General features: G+C 37.2%; 1 protein-coding gene and 1 long non-coding RNA gene across 2 annotated transcripts in view; one reads left to right on the top strand and one right to left on the bottom strand.

The window, feature by feature from the left end:
* The window catches only part of RGS17 (regulator of G protein signaling 17), an 89697-nt gene extending 67560 nt beyond the window's left edge, over positions 1–22137 (top strand). The window contains exons 3-5 of the mRNA XM_004753585.2: positions 6984–7073; positions 9159–9393; positions 18693–22137. Coding sequence (XP_004753642.1) covers positions 6984–7073; positions 9159–9393; positions 18693–18881 — 514 coding nt within the window. The 3' untranslated portion in view covers positions 18882–22137. The remainder of the gene's footprint in view (positions 1–6983; positions 7074–9158; positions 9394–18692) is intronic.
* On the bottom strand, positions 14564–26887 carry LOC106005898. The gene is made up of 4 exons (XR_006606803.1): positions 26544–26887; positions 24361–24401; positions 15571–17009; positions 14564–15085 (listed from the first exon to the last, which is right to left on the bottom strand). It is a non-coding gene; the product is annotated as an uncharacterized LOC106005898 (long non-coding RNA).
* Positions 26888–26900: the final 13 nt, after the last annotated feature.

Below are 26900 nucleotides of genomic sequence, written 5' to 3' on the forward strand. Positions count from 1 at the left end.
CAATTAAAAAAAATTTTTTTCTTGTCTGTTACTAGATAGAAACCTTGTCAAATTAATCTGTTTTAAGAACGTATGACTTATGGGGTGCCTGGGTGGCTCAATCAGTTAAGCATCTGCCTTCGGCTCAGGTCATGATCCCAGGGTCCTGGGATTGAGCCCATCCTTGGGCTCCCTGCTTGGGAGCCTGCTTCTCCCTCTCCCCCTGACTACTGCTACCCCTGCTTGCGTCCTCTCTGTCTTTGCCAAATAAATAAATAAAATCTTTAAAAAAAAAAAAAGAAGGAGAAGGGACACCAGGGTGGCTCAGTGGGTTAAGCCTCTGTCCTCGGCTCAGGTCATGGCCTCAGGTCTCAGGGTCCTGGGATGGAGCTGGGCTTCAGGGGCTCTTCTCGGCAGGGAGCCTGCTTCCCCCGCCTCCCTCTGCCTGCCTCTCTGCCTACTTGTGATCTCTCTCTCTCTCTCTGTCAAATAAATAAATAAAATCTTTTAAAAAAAGAAAGAAAAAAGAGAATAATGTATGACTTAAGTTCCATATTATCCCAGCAAGAGACATCAGAGTTTCAAACAACTTATTAGAAAGGATAACTGAAATGTTAATAGGATAATGCTTGTCTTTTTTTTAAAGATTAAATATTCCTAAGTGAAATGACTTAGAGCTGGGGACTCTCAGAACATTCTCTCAATACCAAAAAGGAAAAATGGGTGCAATTATGTGCACCTCCCAAGATTAAAAGTATCCCCTTCAAGTTTATTTCACTCACAGAAAAACTGAATGACTCTTCTCCAAATCCTTAGAAAGACATAATTATCAAACCTCCACACACATAAGAATAGATATTTTTCCAAAAAGGGTAATTACTCCAAGAAACTTTTTCAGTTTTCTTTTATTCAGTTGATTAAAAAGGATATTTATAAAGGCAACACAGCCATCTAGTGGGCAGATTTTTAACAGCGGATTACTTTACTTTGGAGAGGTTTTAAGTTGATGAAATAAAAACTTGGGCCAAATAAAATACTTGTTTTACGACACATGATTTTATTTCTCACATGTCATACGATTATTACACATGATTATCAGGAGCAGGGGAAATATTATTAGGGACTTTTTTTTTTTTTTTTTTAGACAAGCACCGTATAACATTTCCAGACACAAATTTTTAGCCACCATTCCCATCCCCACATATACTATTCAAAACCAAGCCATTTTACCAAAATGTATACATAAAACTGATGATGTTGAAGTCAAAAGCTTGACTATAACTGATTTGTTTATGTGAGAAATCATGGATGGCATATGGTTACTGCCCCCACCTCTGGTGTCTCTTCTCTTCTGTGTGTCACCGTTTCTACGCAAAGCATCAGTGCTCTTCTCCCCTCTGCCCTCCCTTCTCAACGTTACTCTGCTGATGGGAGCAAGCTGTCTTGCCCAGGAGGCTTTGGGCGGTAGGAGCACCTGATCCGCAGTCATGAGTGGTATCTCTTCTTTTCTTCCTCTTTTAGGCTTTGCAGTCAAAACCATCTGTAACAGCTATTTCCTAGTCATCTCAAATTCCAGGGAATTGAGAAATTGTTTCTTGCCAGTATCTACCCTATATTCAGCTCCCGTAGCCTCATAGCCATGAGACAATGCCGAGAGAAAAGATATTTGCGTTCTGGTTTGTATTACAACTGGTTTGTCCTAAGAGGTTTCCCTCTTCCCAACATTGAAGAGCAATCAATCTTTGTAAATAACTAAAAAGGTTAAACAAAAAATAATTCTTTTATATAAAGAGAAGTGGCATTGAGTAGTGCAGATGAACATGAGACCAGAAGTCAGAAGATGTGAGTTCAAGGCCAGCCCTGATATGGCTTAGTTGTGGAAACGGTGTACAGCCACCTCAGGGACTGTTTCCTCTGAAATAAAATGGAAATGATGAATAACAAATCCCCTGCTTACCTTACAGGACTGTTGTGAGAAAGAAGTAGTAAGGTAATGTATGAGGAAGGGTTTTACAATAATGGCAGAGTGTAAGGCTTTATTTCTTCAAGATGAAATTAAAAGGTCTTTGGTAAATTTGGAATTGTCATTTCAATGTGCAACTAATTTGCTCTTACATTTAATTAAGCATGTGTAATAATTTACCTATTTGTCTCAAGTGTTTAGTCTTGCAACCTTGTGTAGTGGGTCTTAACATTATTCCCAGCAAGAGTGGAGGAAAATAAAGCAGTGAAAGGGAAGTCATCTTAAAGCAGGTGTATTCGACGTTTGGAGAGCACCTCATTGTCTTCTTGACCCGTTACATAAGCACACCTCACTTCCTATTCTAATTTATCACTCCCACCCAGAAACATCTGATTTACCCATTTTGACCTACATTTATATCATGCCTGTTTACTACTCCAAGCCTCTTCTTACATGTGACTTTCCCCCCTCTGCTTGGAATTCCCTTTGTCCTGGTCTCATCTGAAACACTTACTCTGGTTGTTCAGCTCAATTTCGTCATTACCTCCTCTGCAAAGCCCCTCTCAATTCCCTCCTGCAAAAGTGTAGACACTGTAACTACCTGAGAAGCACCATATGCACACCACTGTTTTACCCCTCATTTGCAGTGCCGTGTGATGCTTATTTACCTGTCAGAGCTTTTCAGTTTTGTAAGCTTTGTCGTATTCATCTTGACTTTCCAACCCAGGCAACATCGCATGGGCCAGGTGTCTCATACATATTTATAAATTGCTGTTGACTCCTAAATAAAGCTGTAATATTATTTTACCATGGTATTTTTACTGGGGGAAGAAATGAAACATTTAAAGAATAATGTACCAATTTTTTTTCAGAGCCTGAAGGATGTTGATTCCATTTTTGCACCGGAAAATTTGAGGTAGAAGCTGTTAGACAAAAAAAAAAAAAAAAAAGAAAAAAAAGAAAAGAAATGAAACACTGATATACTGTGAGAATTTTAAAATATTGAATAATATTTGTCTTTACCAATCACAGTGGATCTTTCTTGAGCCTTGATGTCACAGTAAATTGAATTCAAGGATCATACTGATTCTTTAGCGGAGATTTTGTGTAAATTTATGTGGTTTTGTGACCGGCCTCCATTCTAGAGTTACCATGGCTACTGCAAAGTTTTCATCTTATTTGCAACCATTGCTAGGGCTCTTCCTAAAAACCAGCTATTTTTCCTACAAAAGTAGACTGTCTTCCAAAATAGGCCCGCACACATCCACAAAGATGAATCCGTAGGTAAGCTCTGTAACGGGCAGCAGGTAATATTTTCCCCATCCCACTCGCCCAGCTGCCCTGTAAGCAAACAAAAAATTCACCCACACACAAAGAAGGCGTATTTCCTTATTTTCTGTATTTTCAAATGTATTTCTCCCTTTTCAAAGTCACCATTCTAGAAAATTTCTAATGGGATTTTAAATACTTATGTTAGTAGACTTATCCTAGATTATTGGCACTGTCTTCTGTAAAATACTCAAGCTTTGATCAAGACTCCCACAGTGAGCCTTGTACCTGCGTTCTGTTCTCTTTATGGCTTCAGTTGCTTAAAAAGCAGAAATGTTAATAATGTTATAAACATGGTAAAAGTAAAAAAGCAAAACAACAACAACAACAACAAAAATGTCTCTACATGACCCCTTGCGACTGTTAAGTTTGATTTACTTTTAGAGTTTTTCTCAAGCACATGAACTATGTATATGTTGATTTAGAGCAAATATTTCCTGTTGTTTATTACCTTAAAAAACAAACAAACAAACAAACTCCTGTGTATTACTGAGAGCAAGACCAGGTGAAACTGGAGACAGACCTTAGTCATTCCTAAAACATAGATGGCAAGCAGTTTCATACCAATTCCTTTATCATTTCTTCCATTTCTCTTCTTCATAAAGTGGAGTTATTAGCAGTTCTTGATAATTGAAACTTTGAAACCAATTTTTTTTTTCCAGAATGGTAGTTAAAGGAAAGTTAATCAAAAGGACACTTGACAATTGGTGAAGTCAATTTCTTTCTACAGGGCAGTATTGAATCCAATATTAGATCAAGAAATGGAGTAAACACTGAACATTAAGCAGTTATTGAATATCTATTATGAGCAGTTTTAGTACAAATGTGTGTCCATATTTTGCCATCTGTAGAAATGGAAGATATAAACAGAGCCCAGTATTTCTTGATGATCACTCTAATATGGTGGCATTTGGGATGTTTGTAAATATCACAGAAACAGATACAGGAGCCAGAATTCATGTTCAGAAACTTGTGAATCATGCATGTGGATTCCAGATTTGTTACTCTACATCAAGGACACAATGGAGAACAATTTTTTTTCCTTAAGATATTGCATAAAGTGAAATATAGCTGCGTTTGTGTGCACACTCTGTGGGACACTGTGGAAATGTAACAGAAATAAATTCTCAAGGGGTTTATTATTTAATCAGTAAAAACAAGCTCATTGTCTGGCCTTTTTATGGTCCCTTACTATGTGTGTGCACACATACACACACGAACTCTGTAAAGCATGGCAGAATGAGTATTAATTTCCTATTTAAATAGGAAAAGTCTTTCCAGAATTTACAAAAATTTTGCGTATTTTATAGATTTGGCATCATGAATTTCTCTCAGGAAATCTCACAGGATGTTGTCAATATGTGCTCTTACCTCCTCCCACACACTTTCCCGTAATTACTGGAAAGATACCAAATTCCAGAGAAGCACTGCTACTCAAAGATACTTTGAGAAGGTCATGGGCCTCCTCTTAAACACATCCCTGACCCAAGTGTGTTGCTACATGGAGGGCTGAGGGTTCTAGACTACCTCAAACTACAGCTGTATTCACAGTATCGTCACACAGAGACGTAAACAACGGTGCAGCCCTCTCTGGATCCACCTCACTGTTTTCCTCATGACCGCCTCACCCTGAAGGCTGTGAGGGTTCTAATCCTGGAGCTGCCGGCTCTCTGCAGAGCACCGGTCAGTTTGCTGGGTGTTTAACACTCAGCTCTGCTTCCCGGAATCCTTTGAGCCACACCACTTCTGCAGTTCCCATCGAGTTCCCTTTTCTCCAGGCAGTTCACTTTCCCAAGGAGATTTTCCTGTCTAATCTCAGGTGCAGGTGGGCTGCTCTTCCTTAGATGCTTCCAGCATTCTCTCTATCCTCACCCTTGCCCATGAGAATCAAAGAATGAATCGATGTTTGGATGCCTGGATGGCTCAGTCGCTTAACAAGTCCGACTCTCGATTTTGGCTCAGGTCATGATCTCATGACTCTCGATTTTGGCTCAGGTCATGATCTCATGACTGAGCTCGGTGTTGGGCTCTCACTCTGTGCAGAGCCTGCCTGAGGATTCTCTTCCTCTGCTACTCCCCCAACTCATTCCTTCTCTCTCTCTCTAATCTTAAAAAAAAAAAAAGAATGAATGAATGAGCCAATGTCTCTGCTTTTCAGATTAAGAACAATAGCTTGTTGTAATCCTTGTCCGGCTAATCCCCTTCCTTCTCCACAACCTTTCCTAGTGTCCCTTTTCTAAATTCACACAGTCTATTGCCTTGACGCCTTTCAGAGAGCATGGTTTTTAATGGATACTCAATAAAGATTACAGATTTGTGTGACAGAACTGGATTCACATTCCAACCATACAACATATTTAGTATGTGATGTTGGGCCAAACTGCTAGAAGCTCTGTGGCTCACTTTGCTCATCTATAAAATGGGGATAACAAAATTAGAGAGAAAAGGGGCACATAATAGGCACTAGGAAATAATGGCTCCATTTCCCCTTGTTGAATAAATGAACATCTGACAAATGAAAGACATGTTGTCTGGACTTTTGCTCTCTGACAGGCTCCCATGAAGCTTCTTGACTTCTAGACAGAGGGGTCAGTTTGCTAATTCAGTCGCTTGACTTTGCAAGGCTGCTGAGTCATCCCAACCACCCTGCTTCTTTTGTTTGTTTGTTTGTTTAAGATTTTATTTATTTATTTGACCGACAGAGATCACAAGTAGGCAGAGAGGCAGGTGGGGGCAGGGGTGGGGTGGGAAGCAGGCTCCCCACTGAGCAGAGACAGATGTGGGGCTCCATCCCAGGACCTTGGGATCATGACCTGAGCCGAAGGCAGAGGCTTTAACCCACTGAGCCACCCAGGTGCCCCAACCACCCTGCTTCTTAGTATCACCCATGACCTCCCTCGTTACATCTTGTTTATACCTAGAGCCTTGAGTGTTTCACTCTGTGGTGCTGCTGAGGGCCAGTTTCTCTGAATCAGACAATTCTTGTTGTGGAGCCCATGGGATTAGTCTAGCTCTTGTAGTCCTGCAGAACTTTACATCCTAGAGACAGACGCGCCTCTGATCCAGTGCTTCTACCCAGACCCTCACAGTGGCCGGCCTGTCTCTTCCAAGACATTGAAGACAGACTAAATGGGAGGAAAGGGCAAGGACAAGGTCAAATATAAATCTAGTAGTTCAGACTTGAGTGGATGGAGGAGCGATGGTTTCAGGGACAGGAACACCTAGGATGTAGAAAATGATGATGTGAATTTAGCGAATTTTGTTTCAGATTCTGAAACATGTTACCTTTTTAGCTATCAGTGGGAGAAAATAAATGGAAAGCAAACTGTGAATAGAACTACCCAAAATTCAAGATGACATTACTCCAAGGAGCAATATAATGTGCATATCAAATATTAAAGCACATAATCATGTGAAGTATCTTGGGAGATTTTAAGTAATTCAGATTATCTAAGGACCAAGTCAGAATGTATAACAGGTTCCATTTTGGAGATTATTTACTTCATTATTTCATTAAGTAACTATTTTCCTTTCTTTAGTGAACATCGGCTTCCCCATCCTTTTTAAATGGTTGTCACTCTTCGTGTACTTTATATATTCTCACATAGTTGAGAATAAAATTCTCCTGTGAAATAGTTTCCTGCATGCAATTTTTTTTCTTTTATTTAAATCGTTTTCCCTAGACAAAATAAAATGTTGTACTGCCTTACAGCCTCACCGTGAGGAATGAAGAAAGAGGGGAAAGTGCGGGAAGACCCACGCATACCACAAAAATGGAGAGCATCCAGGTCTTAGAGGAATGGTAAGTGTGCTTCCCCTCATAACTGCATCTGGCACTTGTGCACCACTTACATCTACGCAGTGCTGGGGCATTAGCCCTTGTGTCCTGGTGCTCCTCAGAATGGTTTTGTGAAATGAAAGCCTTCTCGGTCCGGGAGATCTTATTTTGTGACGGCAACTGCTTTTCATCAATTTTTTTATTAGCTATGTTAAGCTATCAGCTAAAACACTGCCTGAGTTTCTCTCTCTCTTTCAAAAAGTAATGACTGTTAAGATGAATTAGCCCCTGATTGCCCTGATTCTTCTCTTTCCGTGAATATTTTCTCTAAGCTTTTCTCTTCCTCAGGGAAGAGTCTGAAACACACAGAAAAAGATATGGAATTGCCTCAGTAAGTCAGAAAGGGCACCCAGCTGGTCCCTGATCCCATTCCCATCAGAACAGATTCTGCCCAGGTATTTTCTCCAAAATGAGAATCAAGTTTTCATTGCAGTATCTACAGAATGAAATTAAAATACAAGTCGATTGGTTGTATGATGATAGCTGCTTTCTTTTTCTGCTTCCCATGAGAAGGTTTTAATGTTGGTGCCTCATTGTAATTTTTCCATCTTTAAACTTTTTTAAGTGAAAGAGGAAGTTCAGACATTGTGGATCAGTGACAAATCTATTTAATATACGTGGTCAAAAAAAATAAGAAAAAATAAAATATAAGCACTTCTTGGACCAAATGTATTTTGGGTCAGAAAATTTTTTTTCTTTCCCTTTTAAAAAAAAAAAAATCCAGTTAACATACAGTATGATGTTAGTTTTAGGTGTAAATGCAGTGATTCAACGCTTCCATACAACACCCCGTGCTCATCAGGACAATCACATTCCTTAATCCCCATCATTTATTTCTCCCATCCCCCCACCACCTCCCTCTGGTAACCATCGGTTTGTTGTCCATAGTTAAGAGTCTTTCTTGCTTTGCTCCCCCCTTTTTTTCCCGCTTTGTTCATTTGTTTTGTTTTTTAAATTCCCTATATAAGTAAAATCATATCGTGTTTCTTTCTCAGACTTACTTCACTTACGTAATACACTCTAATTCCATCCACCTCATTGCTGAGTAATATTCCGTTGTATATATACACCATGTCTTCGTTACCCGTTCATCAAGTGATGGATACTTGTGTTTTTTTCCATAATTTGGCTATTGTAGATAATGCTGCTGTAAATATTGGGCTGCATGTACCCCTTGAATTAGTGCTCTTGTATTCTTTGGGTAAATACCTATGGTGCCATTGCTGGATCGTAGGGTAGTCCCCTTTTAATTGTTGGAGGAGGTTGAAAAATTCTTAAAGAAAGCGATGGATAGGAAAGCAGGATCGGGATCAATTTAACCATAAGAATCTCTAAGCTTCTCTTTCCATTTCTTTGAAGTATAACCAAAGGGAGTAACAACTCGTGGTTTCTGCATGAATATAGTCACTGAAAACTTAAATAGAAGTATCTAGAAAGTCCTCAGTGTCATTATAAGGGCCCTGAGACTTTTAGCTCTAATAATTCCATTCATGGGCAATACTCCATTCATAATACTTTAGTGGATTAATACTAGAACTTAGGAAAACATGCGACAAGTGCATACAATTTAGAACCAGTGACAAATGAAAAAGTACCTATCAGAGAGGAAAAGAGAAGCAGTACCTTATGGCTTTAAAGTTAAAATATACATCAAAAAATATAAATACTTAGATTAAAAGACGCAACAAAAAATTCAATTTGCCATTCAAATTAATGCATAGGGTGTCTGTCAATTTGCAATATATTGTTAAGTTTGAACATTTCCAGGCTTCATTATGAATTATGACGACCGTGAAAAATAGTGTGTATAACCCTTTGCTGTTTGAATGCTTTGCTCCCTAACACACATTTGTGACTAAGCGAATTTTTTTTAATACCCAGAAATAAGTAGCCCAGTCCTTGCAGATACTTGACAGATCAGAGGAAAAATAATTGCTAGTGACCACTAGATGGCAGCAAAGGGACAGCAATTTCTGTCTTTTCTCCCCTCTGCCGACCACTATTCTTGGATCAGTTGCCTTTGATGATGGCCCAATTCTGTCTTTGCAGCCAAAACCCCACTTCGGAGGAAGTCTTGTCCTGGTCTCAAAATTTTGACAAGATGATGAAGGCCCCAGCAGGAAGAAACCTTTTCAGAGAGTTTCTCCGAACAGAATACAGTGAAGAGAACCTACTTTTCTGGCTTGCCTGTGAAGACTTAAAGAAAGAGCAGAATAAAAAAGTAATCGAAGAAAAGGCCAGAATGATCTATGAAGATTACATTTCTATACTATCACCAAAAGAGGTAAAAATCTGGAAAATATTTATGGGCTTCCTAAGACCAAGGATGAACCCAAAGGGACCTCTGTCCACGTTGGGTAATGCATGGGGTGTGGACAGTCTAGAAGGCTTCCCTGGGGAGATAATTTCGATTTTACTCTGAGAACCTACCTGAACATACGTTGGAAGGCTAGGTTTCCCCACTGTGCTTTGATCATTTATCTCTCTCTGAACCATGGGGCTGGCTCCTTGCTTTTCAGAACTAACATTGCAAAGCCTCTTAAATACAGTTTGCTTAATACAGTGACTTACGCTAAAGAGGAAAAGAAGAATTTACTGTGGGGCAGTTTTTCTCTAAGTGTGGTCCCCAGATCTCCTGTCTAAGGATCACCAGGAGCATTTGTTTGAAAAGCAAATTCTAGAGGCCTATCCAGGACTTCTGAATCTGAATTTTTGGAAATAGAGCCCAGGAATCTAGACTTTTAACAAGCTTTCCATGTACACACTAGTTTGAAAACCTCTAATAGGAGCTTAAAAAAAAAAAAAACGCTACTATGTTTATTGATGTTCATAGTAGAATTTTTTATAAGATTAAAGAATGTGGGCCTTTATGACCCATTAATATTCTTAGGAGAGAGATGGGTAATAGCAATTCTTTTATTTATTTCGGTTATCCTGTTACTGAAAGTGCAAGCTTTTTTTTTTTTTTTTTTGCCATGGCTGAAACATGCCTAATTAATAAGGAACATTTCAAGGAAACAAATTAACACTTTTCCATCAACTTTTTAAAAAATAATTTGATCCTGAGTAATGCTCCAGCTGCCAGAGTGAAAAGGACTTGATGAGGGAGGAATTAGTAGGGTAGCCAGGCCTCTGCAGTGCTGAGAGACAGAGTCCCACTTCACACCACCCTCTTTTTGTCTTTCCTGTCTCTGTGCACTGAAATGTCCTGACCTGGCTCCTTTGGCTCCACACTCCTCTCTTGTGTGCCCATCTACAGTATTCCCTAGAAATTCCCTAGAAATATTCTCTGCTTATTGGGGCTTCCTCCAGTCCGGGATGTGGCCCCAAACTGTCCTACACCCCTCACCTTGAAATCTATAAAACGAATCCACATCTATGTTTGGAAGGCTATATAAACTATTTCACTTCTAATAAGGTGTACCTGAGTAAGTTTTAAAAATTTGTTAGTTAAGTTATAATTGCCATTGGTATTCCAGAGGACCCCAAGAGTATTGTCTCCACAAGATGAGAGACCTGGAATTGGATATACAAAGATTGTTGTATTTTTTTATTTCCCTCATTAATGTAGAGAAAGTATTCCTGGAAACAAGGTGCGCAGAATTTTTTCTGTAGCCTCGGTGCATTTCTTATAGATGCTACTTTGTGGTTCTAACCTCAGAACTACATGCTTCAGGTTTGTAGTCTATCTGGAAGCTCAGCACCTAGCCACTTCTTGGATTTTATTAGCAGATACATTTCATTCTCATTTTTAAGTTTGCATTACATGGCAAAGATATCAAACCATCCAAATGTGCCCAATGACGTGCTAATGTTGCACATAATTGTTGTTTAGGAAGATTATTTAGCCCGTTTCTCTCCCCAAAATATATATTATGTATCATGTGAAAATGGTAATTGCCTCGATTCTCTAGTCCATTCTTTGTACTATCTATGACGGATGTTCTACTTTAAAATAATGTTGGTAGAAAAAATATGCTCCATATGAAGTACATAGAATTCCTTTATTTCACAGTCTTCATTTACTAGTTTTTAGTTTTTATGGGAAACACTTTCCCATTGTCTTCAGACTCCCGATTTTCAGGTGTCACTGATTAATGGAGCTTTGTAAAATAAACAGTTTTCATAAAATTACTTCTTGGGGCCACAGTTTCAAGCTATCCTAGTTATTGATTACTGAACTAAAAACTATTGGATTTTCATTGTTTTGCAAAAGTAATGGAGTTTTGTTTTAGCCTAATTTATTTTGAATATGAGTTTCACCAAAAAGTCTTTAAAATATTATTTTCTGATCAAAAGCACTACCTTCCCTAAGTTAAATGGACTAATATTTAGTGTAACAGAAATATATCTTTTCTCTTTTGTGTATCTATATTTGGGCCATTACCCACTCTTTAATATCCTCAAAATACCACACACACACACACACACACACACACACAGAAGCAAAATGCACATTTTTATCATTTTGCTACTTGTGTACTGACTTGTAATTAACTCTTGACATAGAATCTAAATGATTGGACTGTACGAAGTGCCTTTTTTTTTCTAATTTAATTTTTTTTGTGTATGTGTGTGTTCCAAAATTCATTTTTTATGCACCACACCCAGTGTTCCATGCAAAACGTGCCCTCCTTAATACCCACCACTCCTCTCCAAAGCCCTCAGTTTGTTTCTCAGAGTCCACAGTCTCTCGGGTTTGTTTCCCCTCCCATTTCCCCCAACTCACTACGAGGTACCTTTGTTTACCCAAAGGATTGTTCTCCTGTCAACATAGTAATTGCATTTGATCATTTGATCATTGTTTATTAGCAAAAACAAATAAACCAAAAGTAGGTATTTGAAATTATAAAAGAAAATTGTTTATAAGTTATATTTTAAGCCAAGAGATAAATATATTTGTCTTGGACCATGACCTGACTCACTGAGACACTTACAAAATGGCATACACTTTCTGGCCACCCCAGAGTCCTTTCTAAACTGTTACATCTCACTGACCTCTCTGTGCAAAAAATCTCTGATCAGCCACAATACATTAATAACTGTCTGATGATACAGAGTTGTCACCCTTCCAATGTTGTTTGCCAACACTGGAGGGAATACATGTCACATCAAGAGAGCCCTGACTGTATAGTAGTAAGAGCACTGAACTCATCATTCAGATGCAGATGGGATTCTGGTTCTGGATCTGCTTCAGGCTGATCGTGTGGCCTGGGAAAAATTAGTCCACTTCTTTGATTTGTTGTTCAGTTGCTTTGTTTACCAAAATAAAGATAAAATGGGACACAGAGACTAGTCTACCAAATCCAGAATGACAACTGTAAGGCTCTTGTACTACTAGTCCATTCTCTCCAGCAAGTGATGTGGCTAATCTATCATGGTTTTTACTGCTATACCCAGATTCAACCAGAGAATTTCTCTCAACGCAGTATTCAAAGCAGCCAGGCCACAAACTGCTAGAGTTGGGATCGATTTCCCATTTGGGGACTAGATAATCTGGCCTTTCTAACTCTGAAATTCTGTAAACATTTCTGTTTACTTTGAATAGTTTTAAAGAACATGAAAATTTGAATCATTTATAAAATAAGGACTAAATAAAAATTATCAGGATTCCATGGTTAACTGGAACCTCATTTTTCTTCACTAGACTCATTTTATCTTAATTTGATAGAGTTATCATATTCCTCTTGGTTAAATGTAGAGAAAGTCTACATTCTTAAAATTATTTATATTTAGATAACTTATTTTTTTTCATGAAGCCATTGTGTTTGAAATTATATTTCATTACTTGAAGAGCATGTTTTATGCATTTTAAATAAGTTGAGCATTATGTTACAAAATAGATGTTTGTAATCTGGAGACAGTATAGCCTTCATTTTTTGGTATAGTGTATATTTCAAGAGGGAAAGGACAAATTTTCAATTTAAAAAAAAGAAAAACACATAAAGAACAGCATTTTTCAAAAGTAAATTTTTTTCTGTGATGTTCTCAAAGACAGAATGAATGGGGGTAGTAAAGAGGAATTTAAGATTGACAGTACTCTTACTGCAAATTGTAGATGCTGATGGCAGTTTATATTTATTAAATATTGAAAAGACAAACCCAGAAAAATGAATAACTTTAGTAAAAAGTCTGTTTGGGTTTCCTGGGCTCGCTCATGGAACTCGTGAACTCCTCTAAGTCTGAGCACCACATTGAGTGTAAAGATTAAAAAAAAGTCTATTTAAAAGCTATTACCTACCATAAACAGCATTGAGCTGTTGAATGAATAATTATAAATCTTGCAGCAAACGTAAGACATACCTGAAATGAAGAATACTGCTCAGCTTTCTACAAATCTCTTTAGTGATGGCATTTTCCTTAACGTGAGCTGTAATTCAGCTCTCCTGATGCTTACCATCCTTATGACACCGAGCAACTAACTTACTTTAGGGATCTCTGGCCTCAGTTTCCTCATTTTGCAGAATAATGGCATGGAGAAAGCTCAAAAACTCACTAAATCTCTAACTTTATGGCTCTCTCCCATGGTGATTTGAATACTGGTAGGGGTTGTTTGCTACTTTGATTGCATCCTGAATTTCCAGTTGTTATCTGGGAGAAAAAAAAAAAAAAGCAGTAAACCTATTTAAATTCCAAAATTCTCTAAAAATAATGCATGAGTGATAGATTCTGTGTTTGCAAGTATGTACCCCTTTAAGCAAAATTTAGCACTTTTGATGATATAAATTGTTTTTTCTAACCAGGACTCATTTGACTGTACTTTCCTAGATTCATTTATTTGTGCCTGCATATTTTTATTCAAAAAATATTTGATTATTTCCTATGAGCCAGATACTGGGTTAGATGTTGGGAATATGTTGGTGAACAAGAAAAACACTGGCCTATTATTTACAGATCTTACATTTCAGGAAGACAGACAAATCATCTCAAACGCAAGTAACCACAGAATACCCTCTAGTTCCATTCATGTTGTTGCAAATGGCAAGATTTCGTTTCTTTTGATGGCTGCATACTATCCCATTGTGTGTATGTGTGTGTGTGTCACATACACACACACAAACACACACACACCATGTCTTCTTTATCCATTCATCTGTTGATGGACATCTAGGTTCTTTCCATAGTTTGGCTATTGTGGACATTGCTGCTTTAAACAGCCAATCAAAGAAAGACCATTATCATATGATCTCTCTGATATGAGGAATTTGAGAGGGAGGGTGGGGGGTTGTGAGGAATAGGGAGGGAAAAAATGAAACAAGAGGGAGGAAGACAAACCATAAGAGACTCTTAATCTCACGAAACAAACTGAGGGTTGCCAGGGGTTAGGGAGGAAGAACAGGGTGCCTGGGTTATGGGCACTGGGGAGGGTCTGTGCTATGGTGAGTGCTGTGAATTGTGTAAGCCTGATGATTCACAGACCTGTACCCCGGGGCAAATAATACATTATATGTTAATAAAAATAAAATAAAAAATAAAAAAAAAGCAAGCGACTAAAAAAATGTGATGAATATAACGGGGATGGAGGTCAACAGTGGTATTTAGATGAGGTAAAGTCAGGTAGGGTCATTCTGCAAAGGGAAAATTCAAGTTGATAGAAAGTCTGAAGACACTGGTGTCATGATACTTAAGGCCTATTATTGTTATTATCATCATCATCACCTTATATTGGGCTTAAACTCTGTTATTGACAAAATGGTCTCACATATATTATCACAATATAAGTCTCACAAGAATCCTTTAGCCATTGGGAGACAGGGCACCATTTTACAGCAAAGGAAATAAATGGATTCTCAAAGAGGCAGAACAACTATTGTAGGCCATCCTAACTATATTACCTGGTAAAGAGAGGACAGAAGCCCAAGGTCTTCTCGTTCCAGATGTGGTGCCCTTTCAGTGTAATATGCTGACTAGTAATCCCACTGTCCAGTATTTTCTTCATGATACTTCCACAGATTTCTATAAACCCAACCTTAGAACTTGAGACAAAATGAGAAATAATGTTCATAACCACATGCCTGAACTCTCACTAGACAAGCAAGATAAACTTTCCCATCATTTGGGCACTGCCAGGAATATGGCTACTGTATTTTATCCAGTGATCTTTGTTCTAAGAAATCAATTCCAATGGTCTTACTGGCAATTTATAATTATTTTCAGCAGAAATAATTAACACAGAATAATATGACTAAAAGTACACATGATATAAATTTATTATAACCAATGGGGGAATCAGATATTCTTCACAAAATTTAACATGAGAAAACCAAGTTTAGTTAAAATTAAAAAGAATATCACTGGTAAAATTGAGTATGAACTTATAAAGGAAAAAGGAACAAAAATCAGAATTTTACTTCAAAAAGAATCCTAAATAAAGCAACTTTGGTAAAATTAAAGATAAAATGGGAAAAAATGGAGAAGAAAAACATAATCATGATACCTAAAAATTGTTTAAGGAAGTCACCTAATTAATTTGAGGAGGATCTCCACAAGGGAAAAAGACTTTCAGTAAAAATTCATCTTTTTCAGCATAATTCTGCCCCAAATGTCCACGAAGTCAAAATTCCCATTGCATCTTGATGGCTAGAACAGAAAGGCAGGGTCAACACATAGCATACAGCCCTCTGGTGACATTCACTCATCTGCGTGTTCTCCTCCACTGGGTGGGGAATGTAGCAAGATTAAGCAGGTGTGTCACCCAGTTGAGCCGGCTTTTCCCCAGCCACACTAGCAAGACCTGGGTCTTCATGGCCTCCGCTTTTGTCCCACACTCATGTGGAACCTTTGGCTCTCATGCCGTTCTTCTCCCAACTGGTTTGTGGAGTTACAGGCGGAACATATTTTTATGTTTGCAAGCCTCTTGCCTCTCTTCTTCCTCTGTCTCCTGCTCCTTGCGTGAGGGTATAGCTTCCCAGCTCCTCCCACAAAGTCCCCTAAGCCTTCTAAACACCACTTGCCACCTCTGCCAGCGTTCCCAGCACTGCTCTGGCTGCTGGGTGAACGCGGCCAAACTCAAAGGAGCCGTGCGGTGCCCCGTCCCACCCGAGAACTTCTTTTTCTGTTAATGCTGTGACTGGGAATGGTGCCTTCCCTTCCCCTACCTAGATGGGAGTCTGTGAGGACTGGTACTACCAGAGCCCTGTTGCGCAACGGTAGCTCGTCTTGTGCTTCTCAACTTTCTCTTCCCTTAGGATGACTTCTTTATGGGAAACTCCTCAGTCCCACAGGCACTGGACCCCAGATTAGATGGGATCATGAGCCATCCAGTTGTGCCTGAATCCTAGGGTGACTATGGCTCAGACCCGTGCTGGGATCCCCCCCACCCCCACTAACTTGTATTATAGATGTTCCACAGTCTGAAGCATAAAGATACCACCAGATGAAACTATAGATTTTTACACCCATGGGGTTTATCCTTGTTATTTGACCTCTCTACACTGCTTTTGACTGACAGCCTTTCCAAACAAGCAGAACTTAAGGTAAATATTTTCTTTTTTAAATAGAAATAGCAAATGAGTTTTGTTACAGGTTACTAAATGTCAGATGACTTTCTCTGTGATATTTCACTATGTTTTTAATTTGCACAAAAATAAAATAAAATTATACAGTGAGAACTCAAGACATTTAATAATTCAAGGTATTTTATTTGTCTTAAGATAACTAATATGGTTCTAACCACAAGCAATTATACTGTATTTAATTATGCTGTTATTTAAGAAATAAATGATCTTCTTTATCATTCATCTAACATTTCCTCCTCCGTTGAAATAAAAAGTTTCTCAAGTTTGAAAGTAGGAGCAAAAACATTTACAAAAACAGTTGAGTGTATTTGGTAAGATTTCACCTCACCATAATACCACTTTGCAGTGTGAGATCAGCTTGAACTTCAGTGTCAACACATTCCTATTGAATAGAAAGATAAATAATATTTTTAAATAAAAAGCTTAGAAAAAAATTCTGTATTTTTTATTACTTTGTATTTGATGACTTCAGATGGCTCAGATAACACAGAGAATAAAACCTTAAATGACCCATTTCCAGAACATTTTTTTAAAAAAAATTTATAGTTCAGCCATGAAACATTTAATTTTTTCCATAATGTGGTCTAGCTAAGCCATAGACATGTAGTCTGGATCACCATTTCCCTCATAGGACCCATCTCTGGGGTATAGCAATCGATCCAATTCTACATGGGGCACAGAGCTAGGGAATCTGGGGACACCGAGATGGAACATGAGCCACTTTAGTTATTAGGACTGTCTCAGACCCCAGGCTCAATCCGAACAATAGGTGGCAAAAGAAGTCATAACCAAAAGGCTTCTGCAAAATTCTTATGACAAAACATTTAGCTATAAAAATAAAACATTTGTATAGATGGAGTACATCATGAGACAGAAAATATGATCACAGTGCTCTAGTCCAGGCTCAATATTGAGGACTGAGGAAACCGATGAGGACAAGTTTGTGATGGCTGGCCTCTTAGGTTTTGCCAACGGGTCACTTCAGAGCAGAGCTCATTTCTGTTCCCGGAGTATGCGCTTATTCCTATTTATTTTTCCCCAGCTCCCTTTCCAGCAGTCCTGCCAGCTCCAACAGGACCAGCATTGAGTGAAGGAAAACAAAAGACAACAAAAAACTATCATTTGCAGGATTTATTTATGCTTTTATTTTTAAAGATTTTATTTATTTATTTGACAGAGAGAGGGGGGAAGCAGGTTCCCCCCTGAGCAGAAAGCCCAATGCAGGGCTCTATCCCAGAACCCTGAGATCAGAACCCATGCCAAAGGCAGAGGCTTAGCCCACTGAGCCACCCAGGCACCCCTTTATTTACGCTTTTTAATAACACTGTCCTGACTACTTGTTCAGGTATTCTGAATTCCTACTTATATTTCTCCTTTCAAAGACTCCACTTTAAGCAATTGTTCTCCTTAATCTCTCACACGGAGATCTTCAGATACATCTCGGTATAAGGACTATGTAGTTCTCTGTGCCTTGCCAAGGACCCCCAAGACATGGAGAATGCCTGCTCTGGTTTGCTCTACTACACCCTTCCAGATTCCTGGTTTCTTACTTTGACGCTACAGAATTTGTTGGTATATAAAACTATCAGGAATCAGCACTGGATATATCATGCTGACTTTTGCCGGAGAACTACTCCCTGCCATATTTTTACCTTGTCCCATCAAGAGAGTCACCCCAGCAGTCACCTAATAGGAGGAGATAAATTTGTCTTCTGGCTAGGGAATTCTCCAGTGCCTCAACGATGAATAGAAATGGTAAAAAACTCCTGAGTAAGTGCATAGAAAAGATAAATCCCAGTAAACCAGGATATCTGTGAACTAAACTTCTGGTTTAAAAGACAAGTTGTTTTTTGTTCGTTTTAGTTCAACTCTTAAGGTAGACAAGTATGCAAGGTTATATAGTCTTGGAAAAGGTAACCTCAAAAAAAAAAAAAAAGGTAACCTCAAGATTTTAGATAGTTGGATTTAACTCTTTGAAGTTTCTCTGAAATGTCACAAAACTATATTTACTTGAGATCTTTTGAAAAAAAAATTATTTAATGTACCTGTTCTTATTCCTTTTTAGGTCAGTCTCGATTCTCGAGTTAGAGAGGTGATCAACAGAAATCTGTTGGATCCTAATCCTCACATGTATGAAGATGCCCAACTTCAGATATATACCTTAATGCACAGAGATTCTTTTCCAAGGTTTTTGAACTCTCAAATTTATAAGTCCTTTGTTGAAAGTACTGCCAGCTCTACTTCTGAATCTTAATTTTCGTTAAAAAAAAAATCATTTTGGAGGGCTGGGTTGGGAAATAAAAGTAGTTAAATTACACCAGAAACTGAGTTCCTGGAGAACTACAGTTTAGTATTCCTCAGGCTACTGTGAAAATACAACCATATGGTCTTTGTCTCCATTTTTATCAAGGTTATCCTGGTTAAGTTTGGAGAAAACACCACACGAAAACAACGGATTGCCAAATTAAGTTTGTTTTATTCAACACTCATTCTACTTGCAAGCAAACTGTATTTGTAGTCCTATGAACAGTCTCCTAGTGTATCCCCAGAGACTGCATGTGCAAAGTAAAACTGCTTCATTTGCCACATAGCTGTTGTAATATTTAATCCAATGGCATAACTTATATCTGTATTTAAGGACTTTTGTGCAATATGGTCTTATAGAAATAACTGCAAAAAAAAATTGGCTGTGGTTTGCATTTTTAAATATAATCTAAGAGAGAAAAAGCCAATTTTTAAGTTGTAACAATGGTATTCAACATGTTATATACTGTGTTCAGTACACTCATTTTGAAGCCAATATTTCTGTACATGGAAAAAGAGCTATTTATCTCTGCTTGTTGGGAAATCCTAATGGGGGATTCCTCTGGTTGTTCACTGCCAAAACTGTGGCATTTTCTTTACAGAATAGTTTGTTATGTAAAAACAAAACAATAAGAAGAAGAAAAGAGAAAAAAAGCACAAAACAATTTGAAGATATTCTATCTCAATGACAAATCAAAGAGTGATAGTTGTTTTTAATTGTAATAGAGGAAAATCTATGTATATATCAGATGTCCAATACTGTAATTAATTTATTAAAGACTGGCTCTCCAGTTCTAAAACGGTTGTGTAAAGTATGTACTTTAGCAAGAAAAAAAATACTAAGCTCGATAACTTAGTTTTTGGAATATATATTTAAAAAAAGGATTTAATAAAGGAATGCCTAAATGTAGCATCATAAAACATTTTGATGAATAGCATCTGTCCTGTGGCATATTTTCCTTGAAAGCAAAATCCAATGAAAAGCTAAGTTTTTAACCAAGAGAAGTTTTGTAAGGGTTATGAAGAAGATAATTCTCTACTTCAGACCTTAACTGTTTTCATAGTATCTTCAGAATGACTTATTTTAAAAATGTTAAAACCAAACTATTAATACTCATCCATAATTGAAAGGCAGTACAGTGCTCAAATCTTCTAGCTGCCATATTATTTTTTATAAGTACCACTAAATCTTTAAGACAGAATACTTGCCTGATATTGGCATGTACTTTTGACACTCAAGAAAACAGTATCCTATCATGTGCACACACAGAAAAGTCAGTGTCATATTTATATCAAGGTGTTACATTTGAATATTAATATCCCCTGGAGGCTATTTTTTTAACTTAAACTTAATAAATATAGTAGTGAGTCACCTAAAGTGAAAGTTTTAAAAATATTTATATCCACTGATAATACTGGCCTTATATTAAGGATGATATTAAAATTATAGGTTTTGTCATTTTTTAACTACCTCTCATTTTTTAATTTATTAAACATTTTTAAAATAAACAAGTTTGGGGTTTTCTTTTTAAAATTTATTTTACTTGAAAGGTTGGCATCATAAGTTTTTTTTTCCATAAAACTTAAGACATTTCAAGGATTGTTTTTTTAAGTGAATTTGATTTTCTAATTTATATAGAATTCAGGAGATATGGTTAAAAGGGCTATTATCTATTCCCTATGCAAATATTTTAACTGTTGCAGTGTTTGACAAAATGGGATTAAAAAGTTTGCAGAGTAGAAAACAAAATGTTCTGTTTACACTGGCGTTGCTGACTATCCTACCATATTCAGCACTTTTAAATACATTATTTATGAAAATGTAGTTAGAATAGAAGATAGAAAATATTTATAATAATCATTTCTTTTAACAAATGCCTGTTTTTGTCTGAAAGTGTTAGTGTGTTAAAACCTACTTTATCCATGTCAATGAGATATTTACTATTTGAATAGTATTCCGTAATACGTTGGAAAAAAGATAGCTACGAAGATGTTTACAAAAAGTCCTATTTTTTTTTCCGAAAGAGTGAAGAAAAACCTATAAGAATCATCACTTCTATTGTGAAGTTCTGTTGTTCCTAAATTATTTAATTTTTTCTTGAGTAGAATTGAGTTTATAATGCTTCTATGATGTATTCAAATATATGTTGTAATATCATATTTGTTGCTATCTTTGAGGCACAATAAATTGGTGCACATGACCAGAAAATATGTAATATACTATGATACACCGCATGCATCCATCTTTTTACACATAGACTTTATATTCTTGTTGTTACTATATATGATGGTGACCTGCTAGCCATAAGTTATCTTTATAAGATACTTTGGACTATTAGATGAATTGTCTGTTTGACAATACCTTTAATATTTTACCAAATGTAAAAGATAAGGGCCCTTCTAAAGAGTCCTAATCTCTAACCTGGGCATTTGTAGAATACAGACTTTGAAATTAGTATATCCTTTTAAAACCTGATTAGGAAGTTGGGTTGAGAATGATTCGAGAGCAGATTTACACATCGGATGTTGGTAGCCATGTTATGTGAGCATTTCTGCACTAAATTCCTGTCGGGGGGGGGGGGGAGGTTTCTCATTTAATTTCAAAATGTCTGAAGTTTCTATCTACGAGTATATCTGTATATTTGCAACTCTACCAATTTTTAAAGTATGGTATAACTCCTTCTGTTTTAATTACAGAGCTATAATAAACAAACAAAAAGCCCTCAACTGGTGTCTATGCTACCATTCCAAGAGCACAATATTTGCTATGGTAGAATTTGATTTTTCCTAGTGAATATATTCCTCCCTGGGGACAAATTAGCACTTTAGAAGGTACATTTTGTGTTTTAGATTGTCAGGATTTCTTTGTGTATTGTTAGCATCTGCTAATGCACATGCTCTTTCTATAGTGCCTAAATTCAGATGTGTCTATCATGGAAAGAAAAGTGGAGGGTATAGATTATATATAAATACATATAACTAAATTGGAGAGCCAGATTTCTTCAGAGATGGATCTTGTACATAGATCACACTAATAATGGATGGCTGATGCTTCTTCTTCTTCACTCTGGATAATTGTTATTATGTTACCCAAAGGTAAAACAGATGTTCCAACAGTGTTATAGGGCAGCTCTAAGCACAATGGGTGCACTGGCATATGAACAACAATAGCAAAACACAATTTTGATATCCATGTTATGGAGTGCAAAAATCAAGGCCATAATGTGGTCTTAAAAAAAAAAAAATCTTGAAATATGTACATAGGATGACCAGTTCTGATATTTGGTCATGGTGCATGGGGCGTTTATTAGTATCCTTTAATGCTGCCTAGGTTCTTACTTACAGAATGAAATGCATATCATATATTTACCTGATAGTTCAGTTTTACAAAGGACTATAGAAATAGGTAAATAATGTCTATATATTAGGGGCAAAAATACATTTTCACCCCATTAAGCTGACTTAAAATAATACCTGATTCTTAATATTGAATGATCCATTTTTTTCTATACACTTTTAACATATTGAAAAAATGTCATTATCGGAACTGTGACAAGTTACATTTGCAAAAAATACAAAAATATCAGATGCTTTGAGGAATAAATATAGAAGGAAGAAATTTTAAATACAATCAGAAAATAGGAAAATAAGAACTCTTTCAAAAGCCACCTGAAACTTCTTAGGTCTAAATGTCTATAGATAGAACCCTATCAAACATAAATTTTTTAAAACTTTGCTCTGGATACAATGGCATATTATTTTGAAAGGTGATAAAGACAGTTTCAGAAAACTTTCTTGCCTGTGTATTTATATTTACCGCTTCTGACCCTAATTTTCAAAATATATTTTGCAAACATTTATATTTGCATGCTCTTTTCAGTTCTTTTTAAATTTCTGACCAATATAAAATGCTTGTTCTCCTGAGAAAACAGTATTAAATCTGTAAAAGTTTGAGTTATTCCTCACTTGTTACAACTGCAAGTATTTATCAATAAAACTGATACCAAAAACCTGGCTTCTGATCTTCCCTGCAACGTTCTTAATAGTATCTTTACAACACATGAGAGTGCGTAGATTGATACTATTGTTCCCAGATACCAGGCTTTACTTACAAATTTGCATTCAAGTTACATTTCTGTCTCATGGAACTTTGGGCAAATATTATATTGAACCTCTCTAAGCAAGCTTCCTCATCCTCAAATGGGGAATACTCTATTTACAGGGTGGCCATGATAATTAAAAAAAGTCAATATAGAAAGAATAAAGTGTTACATATATTATTATTACTTTATCAAAGTTCTCCAGCTCAGTTATTATTCCCATTTCAAGAACGTAAGAATTAAATGCCACTTTAATGTACTTTTCCTCTATTCTTTAGCAAACTATACTTTAAAAATCTGATTTAATTATTTATTAAACAAATACAATCATGCTTATTTTAAGATGGAGGATGGTATGAATCTGTTACTGCTTTGTTCAGGATGACTGAAATTCAGTTTTTAGTTCAAGAACATCACACTGACATACAACCAAGAAGTATGCTTCTTTCAATGACACACGTACACAGATATATGTATACAGATGTGTGTATGCGCATGTGTGTACACAGATATATGTATATAGATGTGTGTATGAATATGTGTGTATAATATTGTAGGCTTAAAATATAAATGTTTAAATAAGATAAATAAAATGAAATCATTTGAAAATTTTATTTCCAATGGAAATAAAAGAACATTCCCAAGGACAGCAAGAATAGAAACATCAAATAAGAATAGAAACATCCAAAAATTTGCCAAATAAGTATGTGCAAATAAAGCTAAAACTAAGTTATGAGAGACTGGCCATTAGAAAACACTGAAATTGGCATGGAATAGAAAGTATTCTGGTATGATTTTTTTAAAAAAATTTTACCACAAAAATATGAAAATAAAAGAATAAAAGGTGGTGTGTGTTCCTAAAATTTTTCATTAAATGTTAGAAAAGTTTTAGATGCACAGAAAAATTGCAAAGATACTAAAGAGGTTCTATATACTGCACACCCATTGTGACATTTGTCATACTAATGACCCAATATTGATGCATTAAGTCCGTGCTTTATTCAGATTTCCACAGCTTTCACCTAGTGTCTTTTTTCTGTTACAGGATTTCATTCAACATACACATAACATTTAGTCATCCTGTCTTCTCAAGTTCCTCTTAGTTGCAAGTTTCTCAAACATTTTTTGGTTTTGATGACCTTGACAGTATTGAAGAGTACTGGTCTAGTACTCTGTAAATGTCCCTTAATTGGAATTTGTCTGATTGTTTTCCCTACGATTAGACAGGCGTTACCAGTTTTGGGAAGACCACAGAAGTAAAGTGCCATTTATAGCACATCTTATCAGAGGTACATACCACCATTATGACTTCTCACTGTTAATACTGACCTTGATCATGTGGTTGAGGTAGAGTTTATTAGGTTTCACCACTGCAAAGCAATACATTATTAAGAGATCATATTAGAGGTAAATGTACTGGACATTAATGCTAAGGTAAAAAAATTCTGAGCAGATTCCTCAGCGCTGCTATTAGGTTCCATTAAATGACTGCTAACAAATACCATGAAAATACAATAAACTGGAAAGTGCAATGGGAAAATAAAACTCCAAAACCGTTAGCTTGAATATTCACTTAATGGAGGTGAAAGTGAATTTTCTCCCTTGAATTACCTTTACTTTATCCACTATATCGCTCGGAGAGTAAAGACTTCAGTTTGTTGTAAGAGGTAATTTTAATCAATGATCATTTTGCTGAGTGCTTTTCCATATTGCCCTCAACAGAACAATGAACACTGATTATTGAAATAATGTGAAAGACTTGATTTTCCACCTTTGCTTTAACCTATTTGTCATAAATACAGCTTCTTGTATATGATTTTAGGGTGTTTGCCAAATATTAAAAAAATTTCAGTGTTTGGTTCTGTAAAATTTATACCGAATGTGTCCAATTTTTTGCTACCATGTTCATTGTACTTAATGATCTCTATTTTGTAGTCCACTAATAATAGCGGACCATAAAGGAGTTTTGAATGCATGAATGCAGCTTGAGACACATGCTTGGTTATTTTGCAATGTAGGTACTTATAAATTGAATAGATAATCTAGATGATTTTTTCCTCCAATTTAAGTTGTTTTGGGTTTTTATTTCCCCGTCCTTGAATCTATTTTATCATTTTACCTGTGTACAAATAATAGATTTCCTGAAAATGCTAGAATCTTCAATATGTAATAATAGAATTTGAGCATGACAGTAATGTAAGGAAATTCAGAAGTCTCAAAGTATCTTTTTTTTGTTTGTTTTCAAAGTAAATCAAACTACAGTTGTTTTCATTTAACTATATTGTGGAAACCTATGGATATTATTGTAAAATGCACATGCATTACACTTTTAAAAAATGTTTTGAATTAATAAAGAATTCACCAATGTATCCTTAGACAAGTTACTGTTTCCTCATTGGTGTTAACACCATAGGAGTAAAAGGTACACTTATTTATATTACTTAAATTGCTTATGCATCTTAGGGAATATAATTTCTGGCTGGATTCTTCATAACATTCCATAAAGTTATTTTCTCACATTTTTTCACCTTTTATAAATAAACTATATTCTTGAGTTGACTTGAGAATTCAGCTGAGAGATTGATCATACTAATTTACGTGACTTCCCCTCATTTCTACGGTTAAGAAAAAAATTCAGAGTTAAGACTTGGCAACAGCTGATTCTAATAAAGATACAAACGACTTATCGGTCCTGTTCTATACTCGGATCAAAATTAAAATGGTTTCAACCACTATCTTAAAGAAAATACAATTTTTAAAGTAGTGTGGCTTGAATACACAAAGTGAAAGGAACAGTTGAGGTGATCAGTTGGAGCTCTTTAAGTTGCAAAACCTATTTTTGCTCTCTATAATTTGGAGAGTCCTCTCATTCCTCCACTTCACTTTTCATTTGTAAGGAAGGAATGCAGACAGTGCAAGCTCATCTTACAAGAATTTCATACCTAGCCTCAGTTGTCATTAGAGGACTCCAGGATGATTTAACCTGGCCGAGGGCTCCCGTAATTACCCCTTGATTTTTAAAATTCCAAGTTTTCAGCTCTCTCAACAGTGAAAACATGTAGCAGACGCTGCGCAAACTGGTTAAGTAGTGGGAGCTCCTGGACTGGGTCAACCCTTGCCTCCCAAGGACCGTCTTGGTTCTCCTTACACCCTCCTAGCCATCCCTCTGGTGGGCTGCCAAAAGCTCTGTTGAAAATGCAAAGCATTATACCAATCAACGTCAACATCCCCGGCACCAATCCGCTATTTCAGGATTGTTGGAGGGAGACGGAGGTGGGGCTACCGAAGGCAGGACTCGGTGAAGGTTTTGCTGCGCTCTGCTCTTCCGGAACTTGGAATCCCTCGATCTGTTTTAAAAGTACTAACCATCACTCGCAGTGAGGGGGGACGGGCAGGAGGCTCGGTGAGGCACGAAGTCGTTTGAAAGCAGGTCAACTTCGCGGCCCACCAAGGCTGGAAAGATTTGGGGAAATGACTCCCCCGGGCGCCTTCCTCAGGAACACGAGTCTTACCGTCGAAACGAGGAGAAGGGAAACCGGCTGTCGCCAGCCCCGCTAGCGGACTACCCCGCCCTCCACTGCCGCACTCGGGATCCTCATTGAGCGCTCGGGATGTAAAAACGCGACGTCAGAAATCCGAGCGACAACCTGCAGCGGCCCCGCCCCCCCCCGCCCTACACACCGCCCCCGCACGTTCAAAGAGGCGTTTCCGACCCGGCTTCTAAACGCCGATCACTTCCCGCTCCGCCCCCTTCCGGCCTCCGCGAATCATGCGGCGTTGAAATGCCTGCCGGAAGTTCCCACCGAGGCTTTCGGGAGGCCCTTTAAAACTGGCGCGTGCGCCCGGCTGGCCCCGGTCAGTTCTCGCCG

The sequence above is a fragment of the Mustela putorius genome, unplaced genomic scaffold, assembly GCF_011764305.1.
Source record: "Mustela putorius furo isolate JIRA1106 unplaced genomic scaffold, ASM1176430v1.1 tig00000450_pilon_pilon_pilon, whole genome shotgun sequence".
Lineage (NCBI taxonomy): Eukaryota > Metazoa > Chordata > Mammalia > Carnivora > Mustelidae > Mustela > Mustela putorius.